Here is a 24,645-nt window from a genome sequence, read left to right as displayed (position 1 = left end):
ACTTTATTTCAGTTACAGTTTTGTTACAGTTATTTTATTTTATTATTTTATTACCTTCTCTGGATTGCAACGTTCCTGTATACTCGTCTATTGGGGATGGAAGATACAACACTTCCCACACTATCAACTGCTGCTGGGCACACAGCACGAGATCTGCACCTGGATCTTCTTCCACCACTTACAAGTCTCCTGCAGGTACAGACACTCTGGGGCACGCAATACGGACCATCTCAGCTAATGCTACTGAAGGATGCATGCTGCTACCCACAGCCTGTGACAGGGATACAGCCATATGTGAGCGGTGGAGGTCACTGCATACGATTTGCCATGGAGAGGACTGGTGTGACGGGTGGAAACAATGACGGGATGGTGGACCCTAGGTCTGTTGCTAAACGAGCAGTGTATTCTAGGGATCATCTTCTGGAACTGCGCAGGATAAAGTCTTCTCCAGCAGAGGCAATACTGAATGTTCCACGGGAAATAAGGAGACCTTTCAGAGGCTGCAGAGCAGGCAAGAAGATCAAGTCCTGGAGGAGAAGGTTTAAACCAGTGGTCCCATCCATTATCATGGGTAACGTACGATCGCTGGGAAATAAGTCGGATGAACTGCTGGCTCTGAGTAAGACCCAGAAGGAGTTTAGGGAATGCAGTCTCATGTGCTTTACAGAAACCTGGCTGCATGAGGAGGTCCCAGATTCATGTGTCTCGGTACCAGGGTTTCAAATGGTTCGGGCTGATAGAGAGAGAGTTAGATGCGGCAAGAAAAAAGGTGGAGGAGTGATACTCTACATTAACAACAGATGGTGCAATCAGGGGCATGTAACTGTTAAGGAGAAACATTGCTGTCCAAATATTGAACTGTTAGCAGTGGGCCTCAGGCCTTACTATCTGCCTAGAGAATTCACTCTTGTTATTGTAGTTGTGATGTATATACCACCATGTGCGAACCCAGAGGCTGCTGGGGATGTGTTGTCAGGGGTTATGGCCCGGCTTCAGACTAAACACCCAAACTCTCTAACTGTAATTTCTGGGGATTTCAATCGAGTAAAGATCTCATCTGCAATACCAAAGTTCTATCAATATGTCAAATGTCCTACACGGGACAACAACACACTGGATCTCCTCTTTGCTAATGTTAAGAATGCTTATTCATCGGCTGCATTACCCCCCCTGGGGAAATCTGACCACAACCTCATACTATTGTCTCCTGCTTACCAACCAGACGTCCGCAAACAACCAGTGACAATTAAAAAGATAAGGAAGTGGTGTCCAGCAGCAGAGGAGGCGTTACAAGACTGCTTTGATTGTACAGACTGGGAGGTGTTGTGTACCATGAAAGAGAATTGTGATGTTAATGAGATTACTGGCAGAGTTACTGATTACATCAACTTCTGTATGGACATTGTAGTACCTGTTCAAGAGATTCGGTGTTATGCAAACAATAAGCCATGGATTACAAAAGAGTTGAAACATTTACTAAACATGAAAAAACTGGCTTTTAAAAGGAAGGACAAGGAGGCATTGAAAATTATACAGCGAGACCTAAAGGGGAAAATTAAGATTGCCCGTGAGGCATTCAGAGTTAAATTAGAAAATCAATTTGCACGAAAAAGCTCCAGAGAGGTGTGGGCTGGAATGAAGCTAGTGACTGGGTTTAAGGCAAGGTCGGAGCAGGTGGGTGGTGGACTTAGAATGGCTAATGAAATGAATGAGTTCTTCAATAGATTCAGCAATAAAGGTGCGGTAGCAGCAGGGAAGGGGGAGGAGGCCGGGGAACAACTAGCTAAATTAACAGGGGGTGAAATAGATCATTTCTCGGTCTCCAAAAATGACGTGAGGGACCAGTTTAGTAAGCTGGCCATTGGCAAAGCAGCAGGGCCTGACGGTCTCAGTCCACGTGTCCTCAGAGTGTGTGCAAATGAGTTGTGTACTGTCTTCCAGCATCTCTTTAACCAGAGCTTACAATCAAAGAGAGTACCAGTGCTATGGAAGACTTCCTGCCTGGTGCCGGTTCCCAAGACTACCTTCCCGACTTCCCCGGGGGACTATAGACCGGTGGCCTTAACATCGCATGCGATGAAGTCCTTGGAGAGAATAGTACTTGCTCACTTGTGTCCGAGGGTGATGGCGCATACTGATGCTCTTCAGTTTGCGTACCGGCAGGGACTGGGGGTGGACGATGCTGTAGCGTCTCTGCTACAAACAGTACATTCCTTTTTGGACAATGATGGAACCACAGTGCGTGCTTTGTTCTTTGATTTCTCTAGTGCGTTCAACACATTACAGCCACTCTTACTGCGTGGAAAGTTGATTAAAATGGCGGTGGATGAGGGACTTGTGAATTGGATAATTGACTACCTGTCGGATAGGCCACAGTTTGTTAGGTGGGGGACGGCTACATCAGATAGTGTACTGAGCAGTGTCGGAGCCCCGCAGGGAACAGTGCTGTCGCCATTCCTCTTTACATTGTACACAGCTGACTTTCAGTATAAATCAGACCGTTGTTACCTCCAGAAGTACTCGGATGACTCTGTGATAGTTGGCGGTATTGGGAAGGACCAGGATGAAGAGGAATATAGAAGGGTGGTTGCGGACTTTGTAGTATGGTGCCAGGCTAACCATCTAGAACTAAATGTTAAGAAAACCAGGGAGTTGGTGATGAGCTATGGAAGGTGCAAGAAGGTATGCCTACCTGTTACCATTGACGGTCAGGATGTGGAGATGGTGGACAGTTTCAAATATTTAGGGGTTTACCTGGATAGCAAGCTAGACTGGAAGTGCCACGTGGAGAAGGTCTACAAGAAGGGGATGAGTAGATTGTACTTCCTAAGGAAGTTAAGGTCTTTTAATGTGTGTGGCAAAATGCTTGAGGTGTTCTACCAATCCATTGTGGCTAGTGCCACCTTTGCGGCAATAATTTGCTGGGGTAACAGTGTGCGTGTTGCTGACGCCAACAAGCTCAACAAACTTATAAAGAAGGCTAGCGCGACGGTGGGCCTACAGCTTGGGACTTTTGAAGAGGTGGTAGAGGAAAGGATTAAGAAGAAGTGCAGAGCTATAATGGGCAACAACACACCCGCTTTATGAACTGTTTGCGAAACAGAAGAGCACATTCAGCAATCGCCTAATACAACTAAGGTGTAAAAAGGAAAAATACAGGAGATCGTTTGTTCCAACAGCTATGGGGGTGTTTAACAAATGTCTGAAAAGCAATGTCTAAAGTATTCCAAATGTTATGTTATCATATGTGTCATGTTCGAGATCTGTGTTCTGCTGCTGTGATACCGCAATTTCCTACGGGATAAATAAAGTATATCTTATCTTATCTTATCTTATCACAGGCACAGCACACCACAGGTACAGCACAACACACCACAGGCACAGCACTATACAGGTACAGGACACCACAGGTACAGCACACCACAGGCACAGCACACCACAGGTACAGGACACCACAGGTACAGCACACCACAGGCACAGCTCATAACAGGCACAGCACACCACAGGTACAGCACATCACAGGTACAGCACACCACAGGCACAGCACACTACAGGCACAGCACACCACAGGTACAGCACATCACAGGCACAGCACACCACAGGTACAGCACACCACAGGCACAGCACACCACAGGTACAGCACACCACAGGTACAGGACACCACAGGTACAGGACACCACAGGTACAGCACACCACAGGCACAGCACTCCACAGGTACAGAACACCACAGGTACAGCACACCACAGGTACAGGACACCACAGGTACAGGACACCACAGGTACAGCACACCACAGGTACAGGACACCACAGGTACAGCACACCACAGGCACAGCTCATCACAGGCACAGCACACCACAGGTACAGGACACCGCAGGCACAGCACACCGCAGGCACAGCACACCGCAGGCACAGCAAACTACAGGCACAGCACACCACAGGCACAGCTCACCACAGGTACAGGACACCACATGTACAGGAAACCACAGGTACAGGACACCACAGGCACAGCACACCACAGGTACAGGACAAAACAGGTACAGCACACCACAGGTACAGGACACCACAGGCACAGCACACCACAGGTATAGCACACCACAGGTACAGCACACCACAGGTACAGCACACCACAGGCACAGCACACCACAGGCACAGCACACCACAGGTACAGCACACCACAGGTACAGGACACCACAGGCACAGCACACCACAGGCACAGCACACCACAGGCACAGCACACCACAGGTACAGGACACCACAGGTACAGCACACCACAGGTACAGCACACCACAGGTACAGCACACCACAGGTACAGGACACCACATGCACAGCACACCACAGGTACAGCACACCACAGGTACAGGACACCACAGGTACAGCACACCACAGGCACAACACACCACAGGTACAGCACATCTCATGTACAGCCCCCACAGGCACAGCACATCACAGGTACAGCACACCACAGGTACAGCACACCACAGGTACAGCACACCACAGGCACAGCACACCACAGGTACAGCACACCACAGGCACAGCACACCACAGGCACAGCACACCACAGGCACAGCACACCACAGGCACAGCACACCACAGGTACAGCACACCACAGGCACAGCACATCACAGGTACAGCACACCACAGGTACAGGACACCACAGGTACAGCACACCACAGGTACAGGACACCACAGGTACAGGACACCACAGGTACAGCACACCACAGGCACAGCACTCCACAGGTACAGAACACCACAGGTACAGCACACCACAGGTACAGGACACCACAGGTACAGGACACCACAGGTACAGCACACCACAGGTACAGGACACCACAGGTACAGCACACCACAGGCACAGCTCATCACAGGCACAGCACACCACAGGTACAGGACACCGCAGGCACAGCACACCGCAGGCACAGCACACCGCAGGCACAGCAAACTACAGGCACAGCACACCACAGGCACAGCTCACCACAGGTACAGGACACCACATGTACAGGAAACCACAGGTACAGGACACCACAGGCACAGCACACCACAGGTACAGGACAAAACAGGTACAGCACACCACAGGTACAGGACACCACAGGCACAGCACACCACAGGTATAGCACACCACAGGTACAGCACACCACAGGTACAGCACACCACAGGCACAGCACACCACAGGCACAGCACACCACAGGTACAGCACACCACAGGTACAGGACACCACAGGCACAGCACACCACAGGCACAGCACACCACAGGCACAGCACACCACAGGTACAGGACACCACAGGTACAGCACACCACAGGTACAGCACACCACAGGTACAGCACACCACAGGTACAGGACACCACATGCACAGCACACCACAGGTACAGCACACCACAGGTACAGGACACCACAGGTACAGCACACCACAGGCACAACACACCACAGGTACAGCACATCTCATGTACAGCCCCCACAGGCACAGCACATCACAGGTACAGCACACCACAGGTACAGCACACCACAGGTACAGCACACCACAGGCACAGCACACCACAGGTACAGCACACCACAGGCACAGCACACCACAGGCACAGCACACCACAGGCACAGCACACCACAGGCACAGCACACCACAGGTACAGCACACCACAGGCACAGCACATCACAGGTACAGCACACCACAGGTACAGGACACCACAGGTACAGCACACCACAGGCACAGGACACCACAGGTACAGCACACCACAGGCACAGGACACCACAGGTACAGCACACCACAGGTACAGCACACCACAGGTACAGCAAACCACAGGCATAGCACACCACAGGTACAGGAAACCACAGGTACAGCACACCACAGGCACAGCACACCACAGGCACAGCACATCACAGGTACAGCACACCACAGGTACAGGACACCACAGGTACAGCACACCACAGGCACAGCACACCACAGGCACAGCACACCACAGGTACAGCACATCACAGGCACAGCACACCACAGGTACAGCACATCACAGGTACAGCACACCACAGGCACAGCACACCACAGGCACAGCACACCACAGGTACAGCACATCACAGGCACAGCACACCACAGGTAGAGCACACCACAGGTACAGGACACCACAGGCTCAGCACACCACAGGCACAGCACACCACAGGTACAGGACACCACAGGTACAGCGCATCACAGGTACAGCGCACCACAGGTACAGCACATCACAGGTACAGCACACCACAGGCACAGCACACCACAGGCACAGCACATCACAGGCACAGCACACCACAGGTACAGCACACCACAGGCACAGCACACCACAGGCACAGCACATCACAGGCACAGCACACCACAGGTACAGCACACCACAGGTACAGCACATCACAGGTACAGCCCACCACAGGTACAGCACACCACAGGCACAGCACACCACAGGCCCAGCACACCACAGGTACAGCACATCACAGGTACAGCACACCACATGTACAGCACACCACAGGTGCAGGACACCACAGGTACAGCACATCACAGGTACAGGACACCACAGGCACAGCACACCACAGGTACAGCACACCACAGGTACAGCACATCACAGGTACAGCACACCACAGGTACAGCACACCACAGGTACAGCACATCACAGGTACAGCGCACCACAGGTACAGCACATCACAGGTACAGGACACCACAGGCCCAGCACACCACAGGCACAGCACACCACAGGCACAGCACACCACAGGTACAGCACATCACAGGTACAGCACACCACAGGTACAGCACATCACAGGTACAGCACACCACAGGTACAGCACACCACAGGTACAGCACATCACAGGTACAGCACACCACAGGTACAGCACACCACAGGTACAGCACACCACAGGTACAGGACACCACAGGTACAGGACACCAGAGGTACAGGACACCACAGGCACAGCACACCACAGGCACAGCACACCACAGGCACAGCACACCACAGGTACAGCACATCACAGGTACAGCACATCACAGGTACAGCACACCACAGGCACAGCACACCACAGGTACAGCACAACACAGGTACAGGACACCACAGGTACAGGACACCACAGGTACAGGACACCACAGGCACAGCACACCACAGGCACAGCACACCACAGGCACAGCACACCACAGGTACAGCACATCACAGGTACAGCACACCACAGGCACAGCACACCACAGGTACAGCACATCACAGGTACAGCACACCACAGGTACAGGACACCACAGGTACAGGACACCACAGGCACAGCACACCACAGGCACAGCACACCACAGGTACAGCACACCACAGGTACAGGACACCACAGGTACAGCACATCACAGGTACAGGACACCACAGGCACAGCACACCACAGGCACAGCACACCACAGGCACAGCACACCACAAGCACAGTACACCACAGGTACAGCACATCACAGGTACAGCCCCCACAGGCACAGCACACCACAGGCACAGCACACCACAGGCACAGCACACCACAGGCACAGCACACCACAAGCACAGTACACCACAGGTACAGCACATCACATGTACAGCCCCCACAGGTACAGCACATCACATGTACAGCCCCCACAGGCACAGCACATCACATGTACAGCCCCCACAGGCACAGCACATCACAGGTACAGCACACCACAGGTACAGCACACCACAGGCACAGCACACCACAGGTACAGCACACCACAGGTACAGCACACCACAGGTACAGGACACCACAGGTACAGCACACCACAGGTACAGTACACCACAGGTACAGCACACCACAGGCACAGCACACCACAGGTACAGCACACCACAGGCACAGCACACCACAGGTACAGCACACTACAGGCACAGCACACCACAGGTACAGCACGCCACAGGCACAGCACATCACAGGTACAGCGCACCACAGGTACAGCACACCACAGGCACAGCACACCACAGGTACAGCACGCCACAGGCACAGCACATCACAGGCACAGCACACCACAGGCACAGCACACCACAGGCACAGCACACCACAGGTACACGACACCACAGGTACAGGACACCACAGGTACAGGACACCACACGTACAGGACACCACAGGTACAGCACACCACAGGTACAGCACACCACAGGCACAGCACACCACAGGCACAGGACACCACAGGCACAGCACATCACATGTACAGCCCCCACAGGCACAGCACACCACAGGTACAGCACACCACAGGTACACGACACCACAGGTACAGGACACCACAGGTACAGTACACCACAGGTACAGCACACCACAGGCACAGCACACCACAGGTACAGCACACCACAGGTACAGGACACCACAGGCACAGGACACCACAGGTACAGGACACCACAGGCACAGGACACCACAGGCACAGCACACCACAGGTACAGCGCACCACAGGTACAGCACACCACAGGTACAGCACACCACAGGCACAGCACACCACAGGTACAGCACACCACAGGCACAGCACACCACAGGTACAGGACACCACAGGTACAGGACACCACAGGTACAGAACACCACAGGCACAGCACACCACAGGCACAGCACATCACAGGTACAGCACACCACAGGTACAGGACACCACAGGTACAGCTTATCACAGGCACAGTACACCACAGGTACAGCACATCACAGGTACAGCACACCACAGGCACAGGACACCACAGGTACAGGACACCACAGGCACAGCACATCACAGGTACAGCACACCACAGGTACAGCACATCACAGGTACAGCACACCACAGGCACAGGACACCACAGGTACAGGACACCACAGGTACAGCACACCACAGGCACAGGACACCACAGGTACAGCACACCACAGGCACAGGACACCACAGGTACAGCACACCACAGGTACAGCACACCACAGGTACAGCAAACCACAGGCATAGCACACCACAGGTACAGGAAACCACAGGTACAGCACACCACAGGCACAGCACACCACAGGCACAGCACATCACAGGTACAGCACACCACAGGTACAGGACACCACAGGTACAGCACACCACAGGCACAGCACACCACAGGCACAGCACACCACAGGTACAGCACATCACAGGCACAGCACACCACAGGTACAGCACATCACAGGTACAGCACACCACAGGCACAGCACACCACAGGCACAGCACACCACAGGTACAGCACATCACAGGCACAGCACACCACAGGTAGAGCACACCACAGGTACAGGACACCACAGGCTCAGCACACCACAGGCACAGCACACCACAGGTACAGGACACCACAGGTACAGCGCATCACAGGTACAGCGCACCACAGGTACAGCACATCACAGGTACAGCACACCACAGGCACAGCACACCACAGGCACAGCACATCACAGGCACAGCACACCACAGGTACAGCACACCACAGGTACAGCACACCACAGGCACAGCACACCACAGGCACAGCACATCACAGGCACAGCACACCACAGGTACAGCACACCACAGGTACAGCACATCACAGGTACAGCCCACCACAGGTACAGCACACCACAGGCACAGCACACCACAGGCCCAGCACACCACAGGTACAGCACATCACAGGTACAGCACACCACATGTACAGCACACCACAGGTGCAGGACACCACAGGTACAGCACATCACAGGTACAGGACACCACAGGCACAGCACACCACAGGTACAGCACACCACAGGTACAGCACATCACAGGTACAGCACACCACAGGTACAGCACACCACAGGTACAGCACATCACAGGTACAGCGCACCACAGGTACAGCACATCACAGGTACAGGACACCACAGGCCCAGCACACCACAGGCACAGCACACCACAGGCACAGCACACCACAGGTACAGCACACCACAGGTACAGCACATCACAGGTACAGGACACCACAGGCACAGCACACCACAGGCACAGCACACCACAGGCACAGCACATCACAGGTACAGCACACCACAGGTACAGCACATCACAGGTACAGGACACCACAGGCACAGCACACCACAGGTACAGCACACCACAGGCACAGCACACCACAAGCACAGCACACCACAGGTACAGCACACCACAGGTACAGCACACCACAGGTACAGCACATCACAGGTACAGCACACCACAGGTACAGCACACCACAGGTACAGCACATCACAGGTACAGGACACCACAGGTACAGGACACCACAGGCACAGCACACCACAGGCACAGCACACCACAGGCACAGCACACCACAGGCACAGCACACCACAGGTACAGCACATCACAGGTACAGCACATCACAGGTACAGCACACCACAGGCACAGCACACCACAGGTACAGCACAACACAGGTACAGGACACCACAGGTACAGGACACCACAGGTACAGGACACCACAGGCACAGCACACCACAGGCACAGCACACCACAGGCACAGCACACCACAGGTACAGCACATCACAGGTACAGCACACCACAGGCACAGCACACCACAGGTACAGCACATCACAGGTACAGCACACCACAGGTACAGGACACCACAGGTACAGGACACCACAGGCACAGCACACCACAGGCACAGCACACCACAGGTACAGCACACCACAGGTACAGGACACCACAGGTACAGCACATCACAGGTACAGGACACCACAGGCACAGCACACCACAGGCACAGCACACCACAGGCACAGCACACCACAGGCACAGCACACCACAGGTACAGCACATCACAGGTACAGCAAACCACAGGCACAGCACACCACAGGTACAGCACATCACAGGTACAGCACACCACAGGCACAGCACACCACAGGTACAGCACACCACAGGCACAGCACACCACAGGTACAGCACACCACAGGCACAGCACACCACAGGTACAGAACACCACAGGTACAGCACACCACAGGTACAGCACACCACAGGTACAGCACACCACAGGCACAGCACACCACAGGCACAGCACATCACAGGTACAGCACACCACAGGTACAGCACACCACAGGTACAGCACATCACAGGTACAGCACACCACAGGCACAGGACACCACAGGTACAGCACATCACAGGTACAGCACATCACAGGTACAGCACACCACAGGTACAGCGCACCACATGTACAGCACATCACAGGTACAGCACACCACAGGTACAGCACATCACAGGTACAGCACACCACAGGTACAGCACACCACAGGTACAGCACATCACAGGTACAGCACATCACAGGTACAGCACACCACAGGTACAGCACATCACAGGTACAGCGCACCACATGTACAGCACATCACAGGTACAGCACATCACAGGTACAGCACACCACAGGTACAGCACACCACAGGTACAGCACATCACAGGTACAGCACATCACAGGTACAGCACACCACAGGTACAGCACATCACAGGTACAGCGCACCACATGTACAGCACATCACAGGTACAGCACACCACAGGCACAGCACACCGCAGGTACAGCACACCACAGGCACAGCACATCACAGGTACAGGACACCACAGGCACAGCACACCACAGGCACAGCACACCACAGGTACAGCACACCACAGGTACAGCACACCACAGGTACAGCACACCACAGGTACAGCACATCACAGGTACAGCACATCACAGGTACAGCACATCACAGGTACAGCACACCACAGGTACAGCACACCACAGGCACAGCACACCGCAGGTACAGCACACCACAGGCACAGCACATCACAGGTACAGGACACCACAGGCACAGCACACCACAGGCACAGCACACCACAGGTATAGCACGCCACAGGCACAGGACACCACAGGCACAGGACACCACAGGCACAGCACACCACAGGTACAGAACACCACAGGCACAGCACACCACAGGTACAGGACAGCACAGGTACAGGACACCACAGGCACAGCACACCACAGGTACAGGACACCACAGGTACAGCACACCACAGGCACAGCACACCACAGGCACAGCACACCACAGGTACAGCACACCACAGGCACAGCACACCACAGGTACAGCACACCACAGGCACAGCACACCACAGGCACAGCACACCACAGGTACAGTACACCACAGGTACAGGACACCACAGGTACAGCACACCACAGGTACAGCACACCACAGGTACAGGACACCACAGGCACAGCACACCGCAGGCACAGCACACCACAGGTACAGGACACCACAGGTACAGCACACCACAGGTACAGGACACCACAGGTACAAGACACCACAGGCACAGCACACCACATGTACAGGACACCACAGGCACAGGACACCACAGGTACAGCACATCACAGATACAGGACACCACAGGCACAGCACACCACAGGTACAGGACACCACAGGTACAGGACACCACAGGCACAGCACACCACAGATACAGGACACCACAGGCACAGCACACCACAGGTACAGGACACCACAGGTACAGGACACCACAGGCACAGCACACCACAGGTACAGGACACCACAGGCACAGCACACCACAGGTACAGGACACCACAGGTACAGGACACCACAGGTACAGTACACCACATGTACAGCGCATCACAGGTACAGCACACCACAGGTACAGCACACCACAGGTACAGCACACCACAGGTACAGCACATCACAGGTACAGCACATCACAGGTACAGCACACCACAGGTACAGCACACCACAGGTACAGGACACCACAGGTACAGGACACCACAGGCACAGGACACCACAGGTACAGGACACCACAGGTACAGGACACCACAGGTACAGGACACCACAGGCACAGCACACCACATGTACAGGACACCACAGGCACAGGACACCACAGGTACAGCACATCACAGATACAGGACACCACAGGCACAGCACACCACAGGTACAGGACACCACAGGTACAGGACACCACAGGCACAGCACACCACAGATACAGGACACCACAGGCACAGCACACCACAGGTACAGGACACCACAGGTACAGGACACCACAGGCACAGCACACCACAGGCACAGCACACCACAGGCACAGCACACCACAGGTACAGGACACCACAGGCACACCACAGGCACAGCACACCACAGGTACAGTACACCACAGGCACAGGGCACCACAGGTACAGAACACCACAGGTACAGCACACCACAGGTACAGGACACCACAGGTACAGGACACCACAGGTACAGTACACCACAGGTACAGCGCATCACAGGTACAGCGCACCACATGTACAGCACACCACAGGTACAGCACACCACAGGTACAGTACATCACAGGTACAGCACATCACAGGTACAGCACACCACAGGTACAGCACATCACAGGTACAGCGCACCACATGTACAGCGCATCACAGGTACAGCACACCACAGGTACAGCACACCACAGGTACAGCACACCACAGGTACAGCACATCACAGGTACAGCACATCACAGGTACAGCACACCACAGGTACAGCACACCACAGGTACAGCACATCACAGGTACAGCACACCACAGGTACAGCACATCACAGGTACAGGACACCACAGGCACAGCACACCACAGGCACAGCACACCGCAGGTACAGCACACCACAGGCACAGCACATCACAGGTACAGGACACCACAGGCACAGCACACCACAGGCACAGCACACCACAGGCACAGCACATCACAGGCACAGCTCATCACAGGTACAGGACACCACAGGTATAGCACGCCACAGGCACAGGACACCACAGGCACAGGACACCACAGGCACAGCACACCACAGGTACAGCACACCACAGGCACAGCACACCACAGGTACAGCACACCACAGGCACAGTACACCACAGGCACAGCTCATCACAGGTACAGCACACCACAGGTACAGTACACCACAGGCACAGCTCATCACAGGTACAGCACACCACAGGTACAGCACACCACAAGCACAGCACACCACAGGTACAGCACATCACAGGCGCAGCACACCACAGGCACAGGACACCACAGGTACAGGACACCACAGGTACAGCACACCACAGGCACAGCACACCACAGGCACAGCACACCACAGGCACAGCACACCACAGGCACAGCACACCACAGGTACAGCACATCACAGGTACAGGACACCACAGGCACAGGACACCACAGGTACAGGACACCACAGGCACAGCACACCACAGGTACAGGACACCACAGGCACAGCACACCACAGGTACAGCACACCACAGGTACAGAACACCACAGGTACAGGACACCACAGGTACAGCACATCACAGGTACAGCACACCACAGGCACAGCACACCACAGGCACAGCACACCACAGGCACAGCACACCACAGGTACAGCACACCACAGGTACAGCACACCACAGGCACAGGACACCACAGGTACAGCACACCACAGGTACAGCACACCACAGGTACAGAACACCACAGGCACAGCACACCACAGGCACAGGACACCACAGGCACAGTCACCATCTTACTGATTTAGTTCGGTATGACCTCCAAGAGCAGGAGTGAATGTAGGGACTGCTGGGTCAAAAGAGATCTCAAAAGTCCGTAACTCCCCTAGAAATGAGGCTCATAAGACACATTATTTACAGTGTAAACCTGATCTTAAAAATGACTTTGCAAAAGGAAAAAATAAGCAAATAAAAAAAAGAAGAGAAATAACAGAGCAAGTCCGACCCTGACCTGTAGCCCCGTCCCCGAGGATCCAGATGTGCACATTTCCTATATGAAAATGATAATAATGATGGAGTGGCATGTATTGTCCTATACATCTCAGTGACACTTTGAGCTTTTAATATAAAAAAGAAAAGAAGAAAATAATTTTTTACCTAAATTGTACATTTTCCCCAAACGGCATCAAAATACAATTATTTCCTTTACTCGATGAAGGAGTAACGATGCAGCTGTCACCTACTGAAAACTTCCACATAGGCCCAAAATAGTAGGTGACGCTCAGCTCTGCTACATCTCCCCAATGCAGACGTCTCGGAGGAGGGAAGTAAGTACATCAGCACCCAGCTCCAGAGCGCCATGAAGGGAGTGAGACAGATGAAGCTGCTCATGGACCAGACTGGGCAGGAGCACCAGGAGATGCTGCGCTCCCTGGAGGAAACCAACAGACATAAGGAGGTCAGTGCCCACCCGCAGGAAGCAGCATCATGATGAGCAGAGCAGCACAGAGGATTTCAGGAGAGGAGTGTGAGGTCACATTCTGAGAGTGACATAGCTGAAGGCGTAGGGTCTTGAGCAGCACAAAGTATTTCAGGAGGGGAGTGCGATGATTATGTGGGGTGGCCACAGGCAGAGAGTGAGATACTGGAAAGGTGAGGGTCCCCAGCAGCACAGAGTATTTCAGGAGGGGAGTGCACTGATTATGTGGGGCGGCCACAGGCTGGGAGTGAAATAATGGAAAGGTGAGGGTCCCCAGCAGCACAGAGTATTTCAGGAGGGGAGTGCACTGATTATGTGGGGCGGCCACAGGATGAGAGTTACATACTGAAGAGGTGAGGGTCCCCAGCAGCACAGAGTATTTCAGGAGGGGAGTGCACTGATTATGTGGGGCGGCCACAGGATGAGAGTTACATACTGGAGAGGTGAGGGTCACCAACAACACAGAGTATTTCAGGAGGGGAGTGCACTGATTATGTGGGGCGGCCACAGGATGAGAGTTACATACTGGAGAGGTGAGGGTCCCCAGCAGCACAGAGTATTTCAGGAGGGGAGTGCACTGATTATGTGGGGCGGCCACAGGCTGGGAGTGAAATAATGGAAAGGTGAGGGTCCCCAGCAGCACAGGGTATTTCAGGAGGGGAGTGCACTGATTATGTGGGGCGGCCACAGGCTGGGAGTGAAATAATGGAAAGGTGAGGGTCCCCAACAGCACAGAGCATTTCAGGAGGGGAGTTCACTGATTATGTGGGGCGGCCACAGGCTGGGAGTGAAATAATAGAAAGGTGAGGGTCCCCAGCAGCACAGAGTATTTCAGGAGGGGAGTGCACTGATTATGTGGGGCGGCCACAGGCTGAGAGTGAGATACTGGAAAGGTGAGGGTCCCCAGCAGCACAGAGTATTTCAGGAGGAGAGTGCACTGATTATGTGGGGTGGCCACAGGCTGGGAGTGAAATAATGGAAAGGTGAGGGTCCCCAGCAGCACAGAGTATTTCAGGAGGGGAGTGCACTGATTATGTGGGGCGGCCACAGGCTGGGAGTGAAATAATGGAAAGGTGAGGGTCCCCAACAGCACAGAGCATTTCAGGAGGGGAGTTCACTGATTATGTGGGGCGGCCACAGGCTGGGAGTGAAATAATAGAAAGGTGAGGGTCCCCAGCAGCACAGAGTATTTCAGGAGGGGAGTGCACTGATTATGTGGGGCGGCCACAGGCTGAGAGTGAGATACTGGAAAGGTGAGTGTCCCCAGCAGCACAGAGTATTTCAGGAGGAGAGTGCACTGATTATGTGGGGTGGCCACAGGCTGAGAGTGAGATACTGGAAAGGTGAGTGTCCCCAGCAGCACAGAGTATTTCAGGAGGGGAGTGCACTGATTATGTGGGGCAGCCACAGGCTGAGAGTGAGATACTGGAAAGGTGAGGGTCCCCAGCAGCACAGAGTATTTCAGGAGGGGAGTGCACTGATTATGTGGGGCGGCCACAGGCTGGGAGTGAAATAATGGAAAGGTGAGGGTCCCCAGCAGCACAGAGTATTTCAGGAGAGGAGTGCACTGATTATGTGGGGCGGCCACAGGATGAGAGTGAGATACTGGAAAGGTGAGGGTCCCCAGCAGCACAGAGTATTTCAGGAGGGGAGTTCACTGATTATGTGGGGCGGCCACAGGCTGAGAGTGAGATACTGAAAAGGTGAGGGTCCCCAGCAGCACAGAGTATTTCAGGAGGGGAGTTCACTGATTATGTGGGGCGGCCACAGGCTGAGAGTGAGATACTGGAAAGGTGAGGGTCCCCAGCAGCACAGAGTATTTCAGGAGGGGAGTTCACTGATTATGTGGGGCGGCCACAGGCTGAGAGTGAGATACTGGAAAGGTGAGGGTCCCCAGCAGCACAGAGTATTTCAGGAGGGGAGTGCACTGATTACGTGGGGCGGCCACAGGCTGAGAGTGAGATACTGGAAAGGTGAGTGTCCCCAGCAGCACAGAGTATTTCACGAGGGGAGTGCACTGATTATGTGGGGCGGCCACAGGCTGAGAGTGAGATACTGGAAAGGTGAGGGTCCCCAGCAGCACAGAGTATTTCAGGAGGGGAGTTCACTGATTATGTGGGGCGGCCACAGGCTGAGAGTGAGATACTGGAAAGGTGAGGGTCCCCAGCAGCACAGAGTATTTCAGGAGGGGAGTGCACTGATTACGTGGGGCGGCCACAGGCTGAGAGTGAGATACTGGAAAGGTGAGTGTCCCCAGCAGCACAGAGTATTTCAGGAGGGGAGTGCACTGATTACGTGGGGCGGCCACAGGCTGAGAGTGAGATACTGGAAAGGTGAGGGTCCCCAGCAGCACAGAGTATTTCAGGAGGGGAGTGCACTGATTATGTGGGGCGGCCACAGGCTGGGAGTGAAATAATGGAAAGGTGAGGGTCCCCAACAGCACATAGTATTTCAGGAGGGGAGTGCACTGATTATGTGGGGCGGCCACAGGCTGAGAGTGAAATAATGGAATGGTGAGGGTCCCCAACAGCACAGAGCATTTTAGGAGGGGAGTGCACTGAATATGTGGGGCGGCCACAGGATGAGAGTTACATATTGGAGAGGTGAGGGTCCCCAGCAGCAAAGAGTATTTCAGGAGGGAACTATGACCCATCCTGTCTGATGTCAGTGCTCCTATCATTTTGTTTTCAGGAGGCCCTCAAAGACGCTGTGGAATCTGAGCAGCAGCTGTCGGACAATGCTGAGATCTGCAATCAGACGGTGCTGGCGCTGTGGGAGGAGTGTAAGCCCTGCCTGAAACGCTCCTGCGTCCGCTTCTACTCCAAGACCTGCCGCAGCGGCTCCGGACTGGTCGGACGCCAGGTGGGAGTATAATATGTCACCGTGTCTTACAAGATGTAGCGGAGCCGGTGACATCGCACTGACTCGTGTTCGGTGCCGCAGACTCAGCTCTGCTACTTCGGTATTTTAGTACAAGATTTTTACATTTGCTTTAAGGGGCCGTATACTGAGGAGGAGATGTGATAGCTGATAAGTTGTGATTTGTGCAGTTATGTAGGGGGTCATCAACCAGATCTCTCAATCTTTTAAGTGTCAGTGAATAGTGAATGTGAGGTGAAATAGAGAACTACACTGCGGAGATAACGCTGGAGCCGAGTGCAGCGTCACATGCAGCATTTCCCACAAAACAATTCACATATAATGAATTGTAAATATCACAATCTGTTAGTACTCACCCACCAAGGACCCGACGCGCGTTTCACCAATGCTTCGTCATGTTGACAGTACTTCCCTATATGTAACCATCTATAAGTAAACAGTCATACATGTAGATCAATGACCGTTCCTATACATGTTTTGAGATAAGGACATTTTAAATAAAATTTTCAGGGGGTTTTCCAGCGACAGCTCACCCACCAAGGACCCGACGCGCGTTTCACCAATGCTTCGTCATGTTGACAGTACTTCCCTATATGTAACCATCTATAAGTAAACAGTCATACATGCAGATCAATGACTGTTCCTATACATGTTTTGAGATAAGGACATCTTAAATAAAATTTTCAGGGGTTTTTCCCACGATAGCTCACCCACCAACTTTTTAGTCTATTTATCTGTACTCAGTATTTATTGGTGTACAATGTTTTAATAAATAGTTTCAATAGAGTCATGATTTTTTTTAACCATATACTTGTCTATGATTACATGTAACATGGCACAGCGCCACCTTCTGGATTCTGGTGATACAGCAGTGCAATACCACACCAGACCACCTGGTTTGCTATTGGACGAACACATCACCTAAAACAATGCAGTGCTCTGTAGTGCCATCTAGTGATCATAAAATGTACTGCGGCTAAATACATTTCCAGAACAAAGTTTTAGTTATATAGTTATATAGGTTTAAAAAGACACAGGTCCATTAAGATCAACCTTTCTCTACCAGTTATACATTTTCTATCGCTGGATTATTATAACCCACGATGGCATTTGTTATGAGATAAGCATCCGGCCCTGTTATAAGTGCTGATATAGTGTCGGCCATCACTACCTCTTGTGGTCGGCATTTCAGAGTCTGACTGCTCTGACTGTAAAGAACCCTTTCCTCTTTAGCTGCCAGAATCGCCTTTCTTCCACATGACCCTGGTCCTTTGTATGGTCTTCGGAATGAATACATAATGTATATGCAGCAATAGGATTCCTCCGTCCTCGGTGCATTACTCTGCATTTATCTACATTAATCCTCATCTGCTGAGTGTTTCCCATTCAGTCTCTTATCCAGATCGTTCTGGAATGTCGTAATGTCAAGATCAGATTTTATTACCCATATATAGTTTGGTGTCATCAGCAAAAACTGAGACTTTACTCTCAATCCCATCCTCCAGGTCATTAATGAAGAGGTTAAAAAGAATCGGTCCTAGCACAGATCCCTGCGGTCCCCACTGCTCCCGGTACAGATCCTTGTGGTCCCCACTGCTCCCAGTACAGATCCCTGCGGTCCCCACTGCTCCCGGTACAGATCCTTGTGGTCCCCACTGCTCCCGGCATAGATCCGTGCGGCCCCCACTGCTCCCAGTACAGATCCTTGTGGTCCCCACTGCTCCCAGTACAGATCCCTGCGGTCCCCACTGCTCCCAGTACAGATCCTTGTGGTCCCCACTGCTCCCAGTACAGATCCCTGCAGTCCCCACTGCTCCCGGTACAGATCCTTGTGGTCCCCACTGCTCCCGGCATAGATCCCTGCGGTCCCCACTGCTCCCAGTACAGATCCCTGCGGCCCCCACTGCTCCCAGTACAGATCCTTGTGGTCCCCACTGCTCCCAGTACAGATCCCTGCAGTTCCCACTGCTCCCAGTACAGATCCCTGCGGTCCCCACTGCTCCCGGTACAGATCCTTGTGGTCCCCACTGCTCTCGGCATAGATCCCTGCGGCCCCCACTGCTCCCAGTACAGATCCTTGTGGTCCCCACTGCTCCCAGTACAGATCCCTGCGGCCCCCACTGCTCCCAGTACAGATCCTTGTGGTCCCCACTGCTCCCAGTACAGATCCTTGTGGTCCCCACTGCTCCCAGTACAGATCCTTGTGGTCCCCACTGCTCCCAGCACAGATCATTGTAGTCCCCACTGCTCCCAGTATTGCTCCTTGTTGTCCCCACTGCTCCCAGTACAAATCCTTGTGGTCCCCACTGCTCCTGTACAGATCATTGTGGTCCCCACTGCTCCCAGTACAGATCCTTGTGGTCCCCACTGCTCCCAGTACAGATCCTTGTGGTCCCCACTACTCACAGTACAGATCTGTGCGGTCCCCACTGCTCATGTACAGATCATTGTGTCCCCCACTGCTCCCAGTACAGATCCTTGTGGTCCCCACTGCTCCCGGTACAGATCCCTGCGGTCCCCACTGCTCCCAGTACAGATCCCTGCGGTCCCCACTGCTCCCAGTACAGATCCCTGCGGTCCCCACTGCTCCCAGTACAGATCCATGCGGTCCCCACTGCTAGCAGTACAGATCCCTGCGGTCCCCGCTGCTCCCAGTACAGATCCCTGCGGTCCCCACTGCTCCCGGTACAGATCCTTGTGGTCCCCACTGCTCCCGGCATAGATCCCTGCGGTCCCCACTGCTCCCAGTACAGATCCCTGCGGCCCCCACTGCTCCCAGTACAGATCCTTGTGGTCCCCACTGCTCCCAGTACAGATCCCTGTGGTCCCCATTGGTCCCGGTACAGATCCTTGTGGTCCCCATTGCTCCCGGTACAGATCCCTGTGGTCCCCACTACTCACAGTACAGATCCTTGTGGTCCCCACTGCTCCCAGTACAGATCCTTTTGGTCCCCACTGCTCCCAGTATAGATCCTTGTGGTCCCTACTGCTCACAGCACAGATCCTTGTAGTCCCCACTGCTCCCAGTATTGCTCCTTGTGGTCCCCACTGCTCCCAGTACAGATCCTTGTGGTCCCCACTGCTCCCAGTACAGATCCTTGTGGTCCCCACTACTCACAGTACAGATCCGTGCGGTCCCCACTGCTCCCAGTACAAATCCTTGTGGTCCCCACTGCTCCCAGTACAAATCCTTGTGGTCCCCACTGCTCCTGTACAGATCATTGTGGTCCCCACTGCTCCCAGTACAGATCCTTGTGGTCCCCACTGCTCCCAGTACAGATCCTTGTGGTCCCCACTACTCACAGTACAGATCCGTGCGGTCCCCACTGCTCATGTACAGATCATTGTGTCCCCCACTGCTCCCAGTACAGATCCTTGTGGTCCCCACTGCTCCCGGTACAGATCCCTGCGGTCCCCACTGCTCCCAGTACAGATCCCTGCGGTCCCCACTGCTCCCGGTACAGATCCCTGCGGTCCCCACTGCTCCCAGTACAGATCCCTGCGGTCCCCACTGCTCCCAGTACAGATCCCTGCGGTCCCCACTGCTCCCAGTACAGATCCATGCGGTCCCCACTGCTAGCAGTACAGATCCCTGCGGTCCCCGCTGCTCCCAGTACAGATCCCTGCGGTCCCCACTGCTCCCAGTACAGATCCCTACGGTCCCCACTGCTCCCGGTACAGATCCTACGGTCCCCACTGCTCCCGGTACAGATCCCTGCGGTCCCCACTGCTCCCAGTACAGATCCCTGCGATCCCCACTGCTCCCAGTACAGATCCCTGCGGTCCCCACTGCTCCCAGTACAGATCCCTGCGGTCCCCACTGCTCCCAGTACAGATCCCTGCAATCTCCACTGCTCCCGGTACAGATCCCTGCGGTCCCCACTGCTCCCAGTACAGATCCTTGTGGTCCACACTGCTCCCAGTGCAGATCCCTGCGGTCCCCACTGCTCCCAGTACAGATCCCTGCGGTCCCCACTTCTCCCGGTACAGATCCCTGCGGCCCCCACTGCTCCCAGTACAGATCCCTGCAATCTCCACTGCTCCCGGTACAGATCCCTGCGGTCCCCACTGCTCCCAGTACAGATCCTTGTGGTCCACACTGCTCCCAGTGCAGATCCCTGCGGTCCCCACTGCTCCCTGTACAGATCCCTGCGGCCCCCACTTCTCCCGGTACAGATCCCTGCGGCCCCCACTGCTCCCGGTACAGATCCTTGTGCTCCCCACTCCTCTCTGTATTACTCCTTGTGGTCCCCACTGCTCCCGGTACAGATCCTTGTGGTCCCCACTGCTCCCAGCACTAATCCTTGTAATCTCCACTAATTACTATATCCCCTTAACCAGTTTTTTACCCATCTGCATACAGTGTCCCCTAGTCCCAACTTCTGCAGCTTCAGCGAAAGGCTGCTATGTGGTACATTGTCAAAGTCCTGATATATTCCATCAGCCGCATGGCCATGTTTGCACTTATTTTCTGGTAGAGACCCAGCATGTTGGTTAGACATGACTTCTCACAGAGCTTCTGTGGGTGTTCATCAGCCTCAGATATGGTCCACATGTCCACTGTTTTCTTCTCTCCATAGTTTGAAGACTTCCTGAACAGATCATCTCCATTTTCCATTTTCCACAATGGAGATAAGGTGGACGCATTGACCCGGCAGGACGAGCAGCAGCACATGACGCTGGAGGACCTGGAGGACGGCTACAGCATTGTGGAGGAGAGCATGGACGAATTCTTCCAAGACAGTATGAAGGCTTTCGCCCACATGAAACCCTTAATCTCCAATCCCTTCCAGGGCTCGTTTAGTGCCCCAGGGTGGAATCCCTTTCCTTTCGAGAGACTGCAGTTCCCCTTCACTAAACATTCCCGCAGGGAGAGGTCCACGCACTTCGAACCATTTTTTCCAGGCAACTTTGAGTCTCTTTTTGAAGCTGCAAAGAAGATCATGGAGAGACACAACCAGCTCGCCCGACAGCCCAGCGAGGGAAGAGGTAAGATGTCACGCCATAGAGTCCTTTACCCCCTGACTACCATGTTGTAATAGTGCTGTGTGCTCTGACTCTGCTGGTAATGGGTAGAGACCAGCAGCAGCTGCAGAAATCTCTGTGCTGGTTTGTTACAATGTATTAGTCCACAAAGCGTGGTCCACATTGGATACAATGTATCCACTAGCTGAGAATAGCACTAGATGCTACTGGGCTGCTGCCTCTGATTGTAAGAAAGGGTGATCTCAGCCACTGGCAGCAAGCAGAGATCTGGAAAGTGATGAGATCTTGGGGACACGACAATAATTATTTCTTCTGATCTGATTTGTGAAAGGTTTCTAATCTGTTTATGATCAGGAAATTCAACAGATGATAAAATGGTCTGCCGAGAGCTGAGGAGGAACTCCGCCGGCTGCCTGAAGATGACGGACAAGTGCGAAAAGTGCAAGGAGATCCTGGCCATAGGTAATGTTGATGACCCAGGGGGTAACCAACAAGAATGTGTTCATGGCGGGTAAATTATAGAATCCTAGAATGTTGGAGTTGGAGGGGACCTCCAGGGTCCTCGTGTCCAATGCAGGAGTCACTAAACCATCTCAGACAGATATCTGTCCAGCCTCTATTTGAAGACTTCCATTGAAGGAGAACTCACCACCTCTCGTGGCCGCCTGTTCCACTCATTGATCACCCTCACCCTCATCTAATCTTTATCTTCTCCCTTTCAGTATCATTCCATTGCTTCTCGTGTTTCCATGTGTAAATGAGAATAAAGCTGATCCCTCTACTCTGTGACATCCCATCAGATATTTGTAGACCGCTCTTAAATCTCCTCTCAGTCTTCTCTTTTGCAAGCTAAACATTCCCAAACCCTCTAACTGTTCCTCGTAGGACATAGTTTGCAGTCCGCTCACCATCCTGGTAGTTCTTCTCTGAACTTGCTCCAGTTTTTCGATGTCTTTTTTAAAATGCCCAGAATGCCCAGAACTTGACACAGTATTCCCGATGAGGTCTGACCAAGGAGGAGTAGAGTCGGGATAATTACTTCATGACTATACGATGATGATGAGGATGATGAAGCAAAATATGATGGAGATGATGATGATACGCAAAGTAGATTGGAACGTAGTGATGATGATATTGATGCAGATGATGTAAACCTGGTCACCAAATGTGGTGACTACAATGTAGAGAGGTTAACACTGATAATAAGGCTCGGCGATCGCAAGATGAAGGATGATGATAATAATGTAGATAATGAAGATGATTAGGATGTATATGATTATGTGTGATGATGATGGTGATGTAGATAATGAAGTGTTCACGGTGAGGATATGGATTGTGATGATGATTCATTCGGATGATGATGATTTAGCTAATGCTGAGGATGATTATGATGTGGATGATGATGTAAATGATGATGTCTGCTTTGTCCACCATGTGTGTGGTAATTAGGATGATCTTTAAGATGTCAAGACTAATGGTGACGACTTCTGGTCATGAAGAATGGTGATGACAATGAAGAATGATGGAGAATGATGGAGATCAGTGTTCCCTAGCTCAACCTCAAGTTGCCCAAGTGATAGTTCCATCACCCGCCCAATACTAAGGAAATCCTGAGAACATGACCTGTTGGTGGCTCTTGAGGACTGGAGTTGGGGAACACTGGTGTAGACAATGATGATGATGATGATGACC

General features: G+C 53.2%; 1 protein-coding gene across 1 annotated transcript in view; it reads left to right on the top strand.

The window, feature by feature from the left end:
• CLU (clusterin) overlaps positions 1–24,645 on the top strand; it is a 240,874-nt gene that overhangs the window by 205,076 nt on the left and 11,153 nt on the right. Inside the window, exons 3-6 of the mRNA XM_073672904.1 lie at positions 14,918–15,066; positions 17,779–17,949; positions 22,548–22,956; positions 23,308–23,415. Coding sequence (XP_073529005.1) covers positions 14,918–15,066; positions 17,779–17,949; positions 22,548–22,956; positions 23,308–23,415 — 837 coding nt within the window. The remainder of the gene's footprint in view (positions 1–14,917; positions 15,067–17,778; positions 17,950–22,547; positions 22,957–23,307; positions 23,416–24,645) is intronic.

This window comes from Phyllobates terribilis, unplaced genomic scaffold, assembly GCF_046119375.1.
Source record: "Phyllobates terribilis strain yellow unplaced genomic scaffold, ASM4611937v1 Scaffold_3__8_contigs__length_932513732, whole genome shotgun sequence".
Taxonomy (NCBI): Eukaryota; Metazoa; Chordata; class Amphibia; order Anura; family Dendrobatidae; genus Phyllobates; species Phyllobates terribilis.
The sequence above is the reverse complement of the archived record's forward strand: the minus strand, read 5'-3'. Positions and strand labels throughout refer to the sequence as shown.